This window comes from Chaetodon trifascialis, chromosome 24 (assembly GCF_039877785.1).
Source record: "Chaetodon trifascialis isolate fChaTrf1 chromosome 24, fChaTrf1.hap1, whole genome shotgun sequence".
Classification (NCBI taxonomy): Eukaryota; Metazoa; Chordata; class Actinopteri; order Chaetodontiformes; family Chaetodontidae; genus Chaetodon; species Chaetodon trifascialis.
This window is the reverse complement of record NC_092079.1, coordinates 7,553,847-7,560,401: the sequence shown is the minus strand read 5'-3', so window position 1 is coordinate 7,560,401 and position 6,555 is coordinate 7,553,847. Positions and strand designations below refer to the sequence as shown.

Here is a 6,555-nt window from a genome sequence, read left to right as displayed (position 1 = left end):
GTGACTTTGACACATACATGAAGCTGATTTTACTGGTGCAGATGGGGCCTTCTCAAAGACGACAAAAACACAGTGATTAGATGCTCTCTTTTAATAATTCATCCAATCATATTCTTGTTGATATATGACTGCGTAAAAGGGTGTCACTGCTCCTCTCCGGGACACTCACGTCAGAAGCAAATCACCTGAAGGTGAAAAGAAAACATGCTGAAGCATCACATGACACGCTAAATGCTTTAACGGTTTGCAAAACTGTGCACAGTTCATGCCTTTTAATTCACTTACCAATCACTGACAAACATAGTCCACAACAAGGTACTTGGGAAGATCATCGCACTGCTCAGGTGTCCCCAGTACGTCTTCACTGGCTTCTACTGTGCACTCTTGTTTGGAATCACACCTGAGAATAAATTGAAAAGAAAAGCAAGGTTTTTTAATGTAAAAGCAAGCCAAATAAGAGTGAATTCTACACTGAAAAAATAAAATAGCCGTTTTGATAAACTACCAGCAGTGGTCCTGCTCAGAGGAGCAGTTATACTACTGATGATAATCCCTTTTCCTCCTTTCAAAATGTTTTGAACCAATGCTCACATTTCTTTCACTTGTCCGTCAGCGGTGTCACTTGAACAGTAGGTCATGAGCGAAGGGGCATTGCTGCAGGTGTGGCTGTCAAAACGTCCGTAACCGGCCCGCACAATTTTCAGGCTTTTGTCTCCTGAGGGAAACATACAGATGAAGACAAAATGTGTCACGAGAGTAGAAAAGAAGTGTTGCAGACTCTCGCTCCACGTGCATTTCTTTTATTATGTGATGCTTCTTGAAGATCCACAGTCCTCCTCAGACTCTGTCACTTATATATGTTAAACAGGCCACAGCACATCCAGAGGCCTTCAGGGAATCAGAATTGTTTTGAAAGAGCAACTCGCTGAAGGCCTCATAATGATGTCTCGCATGAAGATCTAATCGCCATCAGATGTGTTACAAGGGTGTAGCGTGTTGAACGTACAAGTGACAGGGTGTGACGAGGGCTGAAAGGTCACCTCCAGTTCACCTCCAACGATCGGCCCCTCACATCAACCCTTTGTGTGTGTTATTTTCTGGACTATAGACTAACTTCAGCTAAAACCAACCAGTTAACAATTGATGCGACTTGCTTGATAAACTCATTAAAATATCACTTTCCAAATGCAAATCTTACTGGACATATTCACAAGAAATGAACACCCACACCCCCTTCTTACAATGGTGACGTTTTGTTCGGCCTGTCTTTGGCATTTTTTGACAAAACCTTACCAGTGTGTGAATTCCACGATTTTTATTGTTATTTTGTCAGTGGTAGACATTATCAGCACCCTAGTTTTCAAAATTTACTGCATCCAGGTTTTTTCACATTGAATCATCCTGCTGTATGATTTTAGTCCAACATTTAATGTTATAGGAATATGATGATAAGGACACTCAGGATTTCATTTTGGTTTAAATGAAGGTAAATATTAATACACATTTTATCTAAACACCATCAAGAGATGTGCCATTGTTTTTCAACAACCAAATATCTCCATGTTGACAGGATTATAGATATTTTCTTACCACATGAAAGGTTTGCCTCCTCTCCTTCACAGGCTAAAGAGGACTTCATGCCTGTCAAAACATCAGGAGGTAAGATTCATTCTAACATCTTCACTGATAGATGCAGAATTATGCTGCTGTACACCATCAAGTCCTCCGCTGTGCTGAAAAATACTCACCAGGAATTTTGTCATCACACCTGTAGGTGATCTGAACGAATGTTGAATCTTCTGAGTAATCACAGGTAAACATGTTCGCATTGGGCTTGGACAGTCGGCAGTGTACCCTTCCGTCACAGCTGGAGAAATATTGGGAAAGGGTAAGTCAGCAGCATTTTACTGTTTTAGCTGCTTGAGGTGGAGCTAGTTCTGTGACACACATTTGTTTTCAGTATTTGGACTTTTTATGATATTTGCTTTTTCGCGATATATTGGGGAATTTTGTCTTTTTGTCTTCAAACAATGATTTTATTTAAACCATTAAGAATTAAGTCATTTTGGTGAAACTGCGACCAACTCATAGACATCTGAAACCAAGACACAAGTCTTCACTCCAAGGGGAAATTTGTTTTTCATGTAAAACTGTGGCAAGCAGATGAATGTAGTAAAGTAAAAAGTACAATATTTCCCTGACATGTTGTGGAGTGAAGTAGAAAATGGCAATACTCAAGGCTGTACTACTACTAAATATGTTGAGTTTTAGATGGTCACCAACTTTTTTCCCCACATACCACCACCATCCTTTTTTTTTCTCTCAATCTACAAAATCGACAACTATAATAAAGAGAATAGAAAACCTCTCACATGGACTTCACCCATGGCAACACTTCACTGTCCAGGCAGCTTGATTCTGTGACCTTGGCAGGCTTGTTTCTGGCAGTGCAGTCCGCATCGCTTATGTCACCATAGTCCACTGACAGCACCTCAATCGCCTTTCCTGCTGCTCAGCATAAAGAAAACAAACGATATGTGAAGAAGCCTGAAGCCTCACTGGTCCTGTTAACACCTGGCATTAACATGCGTCTTGGGTGATCCAATCACAAGTTGGTCGCTTGTGTCATACCTGTGTCTGTTATTTATTTCCAAGGTGTCCAGTTGATCACTTGTTTTCAGATTTCATTACTGCCCTACATCACTTCTGCTTCACAGTCAACAGGCCCTGCACTCAGTTTTTATGTGTTTCCATGTTTGCTTCACATTGGCCAACAGCAAGCTTAAATTTAGAAAATTAAGATATTTCAAGAACCACGATATTCCAGCTGCTGAGATTGACTGGACAGTAATTTGCAGCCTGGATCACAGTGTGTCTTGATGGTCGTTAACACTTTACTTTTTAGCACTGTCCACTTGTCATTCAATCACCCAGAACACATGTTAATACCAGCTGTGAACACGGTCAGGCAGTAAAGCAGAATAGCAGAATACTTACCGCATTGCAGGTTGCTGTTCACACCAGGACATGCCACGTCATAACGCTGTCCCGCTGTGAAATACAGTTTGTGACACCGTGTCAATAAATCAGTTGAAAAAGATCAGCACTTAAGTTGCGCTGAGTCACACTTTTTTTGATTTCTTCTGTTTATTTTTTCAAATTTTCCTCATGTCTCGCTCATTTCTGCAAGATTATGAATTATGAATGGAAGCAAGTCAGTCAAAACATTTTCTGACTACAGTATGCAAGACATAGCAAATAGAAATCACAACAAAAAAAGTTAAGTTGAACAAACAACAAAACATAAAATGAAGTAATATGATCATAGAAATTGTCATCATTTACCGGCAGATGTCCAAAACAAAGCTGCAGCCAGGACTGAAAGAGAAAGGACACAGAACATCATTTGGTCAGATTTTTTAAGTTGCTCCTTCTGTTACAGACAGCAGAACAGGTTATATACTCACAGGCAAGGAGTGAGAGTCTTGTGGAAAGCATCTTGTCAGCTGTGCAACAAGTGACTATCACACAAAAGACAGCAGCTTTTTATACACTTCATACTTCTTCACATTCAAGCACACACCCTGTGCACAGTCAACAGTCCTGAGGGGAACACAGTCATAGTGTCAACAGGACAAAATTAAAAAATGAGACCCTTAGGTATTGATTAATATTGATGACTCACATTTCAAAGTTGTGGTTTACAGAATGTGACCACTCGTGAAAGCACATTTACTCAAGTATGAAGGATAAGGCTAGAAACCTATTTCTCTCAGCAAATGCAGAAAGTCTATCTGTCAGTACCTTCCAACCTCTTTACCCTGACTGTCACTCAGTTTCAAGCCCATTTCTGTCTACTGGGCAACACTGGAGCTCTGTGGAACAGAGGATTAAGATATGGGATTTGGCTTAATAGACAATACATCAATTCAATATTTATTTTGGTTTTTCATAACATTTCTTCTTAATTGTAAAAATACAGAATATCAGTCAGTCTCAGGGGGTGGCAGGTCACATAAAAGTAGATCAGGAAATCAGTTTGTTGAGCTGGGATACAGCAAAGCAGGATGAACTACTTTGCACAGCAAAACTGCACCACATCTGCCATCTACCAGAAGAAACGTCTGAGTATCTTGTTATAGGTTTTTGTTTTGTTTTGTTTTGTTTTGTTTTGTTTTGTTTTATTTTGTTTTGTTTTGTTTTAATAAGGAAGCATTTCCATGGGATTTTCCACTGATGAGAATTTCTTCCTACTTTCACTAACTCTGCGTGCTGTCTTTCCAGTTTGATATCCAAAACTTCACCACCAGAGGGTGGAAACACATCCTAAAGCAAAGGAAAGCTGGTGATTAACATCTCTTTTTATTCTATTTACAGTCCATGGCTGAGCGTGTTGGTTTGCACTGTACAGGCTTTTCTGTGTAATTACAGCCAGCCCAACTGTTTGGCTGCACAGTCTGAGACTTTACACTGCTTTTTAATGCAATGCAAATGCTGCCATTTGTACAAAACAAATGAAATAATACTAATAATACTAATAATAATAATAATAATAATAATATCCATCAATAGAGTAAATACATTCAGTATAATTTATTTGAAAAAGATATTCTTTGTCTTAGCTCAATGTTTGCACACCTCAGGGTTCAACGCTTGACAATACAGGCCAAATCAAACATTACACACACTATTTCCAATTGTAACCCTTTGTAACACTTGCGATCATCTTTCTATTCATGCACTGTATCACAGGGCACTGAAGAACTTCCATTCATTGGCGTCACAACAATCATCAGCTATGTGATTTAAAAACAACAACAACAAGGTTTCAGTAAGAAAAAAGGAAAAAGGTACAGATATAACACATGCAAAACATGCAGGATAGCAAGTTTTTAAGAAAACCCTGCTAATGAACTTCTCAAACTGCTTCAGTTGGATCACTGCTTAAAGCATTTTCTATCTGTAATTGTTCCATTGAGTTGTATTACATTGTATTGTTGTATCTCTGCCCTATAGTTGTGTGAATCACAAAGTCCTGTCTTTATTCTTAGACTTTCTTTTTATAGCAACTCCAACTGTCACACTCATGCTGTCTCTGCCTGTCGCACACACACATGCACACATTTTGGTTGATAAGATTATCTAAAGGGCTTGGACTGTGGGAGCTTATGTGTGCGTGCGTGCGTGCGTGCGTGCGTGCGTGCGTGCCTGCGTGCGTGCGTGCGTGTGCGGGTCATACATGGCAGCCCAAGAAATGTGACCTATCCATGGTGGTGCAGCTGTCGTTCCCAACCTGAGGGAGTTGGGGGTGTAGCAGTGAGATGGGAGAGAGAGACAGATAACATGATCTTATTTAAGTCTTAGAAGCCTAAAAAGGTTAAAAGTGTATGTTTTTAAAGGTACTCCAAGGTCGTTACTGAAAACGCACTAAAGCAGAAAGCCTGAGTGCTTTGACATTTAGGAAAAAGGATCTCTCTCTCTCTCTCTCACCACTCTTCATCGGGGTTAAAGCTGTTGAAAGGGACCGTGGCAGTGGCTGCTAATGCTACATGATCTCAGGTGGACTTACACCTTCAGCCCATGCTCACTAAAGGACACACAGAGACGCGGGCTTTAGCAAATGATTTGAGATGAAATACTTTGCTCAATGGATCTTGTTACCTCCACTTGGACTTTGAGGGGATGTCCACAGGGATTCCTTTCAGCTTTAATGGCAAAAGTGAAGTAAGTTGCATTTTTTTCTATTCTTGGTTGAGGTCTATTTTAGGCAACTCTTTCGATTGACATGTGAATGCAATATCATAAATTAGCATATGAAGCAAATCAAAATGCTGTCATATTCTTTGATCAGTATTTCTATTCCATTCAGTGCCGTTTTGAATAGTTATTAGATTTTGTTTGCCAAAAATGAATGAAATTGTAACCAAAAACAGCACAATAGGTTGTTTGTCAGTACATTTCAAAGTGACCCACGTGAGCTTTCTTCCTGGTCATATCTTGCATGGCTAAAGAGTACTCCAGACATCTTGACTTTTAGCTTTTTAGAACCAACGCTTTCCACAACGTAACTCGATTGCATCTTCTGTTAAGCTGCTTCATGCATTCCAACTCCATTGCCCCAGTTTGTGACTACAATCCAAAGCTGTGACACCGAAATGATGTCACTTGAGGTCCTTTAGAGCAACAGAGGACATTATGCAATTGTTCTCACAGGCTGAGCAGTAGCCTAGCAGACTTTGGCATGTAGAATGATTGGAGTACCCTTTACTGAATGTAGAATGCCTTGTTTTTCTAATCTTTCTGAACACGTGACCAATGTGGTCATTGTTACATAATCGCGAGATGTTGCTTGTCATGAAAATGTAGATATGGGTTGTTTCAAGCCATTTGAACAAATGACAACAAATCTCTGGCAAACATAGTCAAACTGTAATATGTCTAAAATGACTTTGACGTCACTCTGATTGATGTTCTCTCTTTTCTTATTACAGTCCCAAGTACAAAATCCCAGGTCAAGCATCGTCTGTGTGCTCCCTGTGAACGCAGAGATATGTG

At 39.8% G+C, this 6,555-nt stretch overlaps 1 protein-coding gene across 1 annotated transcript; it reads right to left on the bottom strand.

Moving 5' to 3' along the window:
* Positions 1–288: 288 nt before the first annotated feature.
* Positions 289–3,498, bottom strand: LOC139328059 (rhamnose-binding lectin-like). The gene is made up of 7 exons (XM_070958173.1): positions 3,468–3,498; positions 3,346–3,378; positions 2,998–3,051; positions 2,373–2,508; positions 1,749–1,867; positions 592–715; positions 289–400 (listed from the first exon to the last, which is right to left on the bottom strand). The coding sequence occupies exons 1-7, from the start codon at positions 3,496–3,498 to the stop codon at positions 289–291; spliced, it is 609 nt and encodes a 202-aa protein (XP_070814274.1).
* Between the last annotated feature and the right edge of the window lie 3,057 nt (positions 3,499–6,555).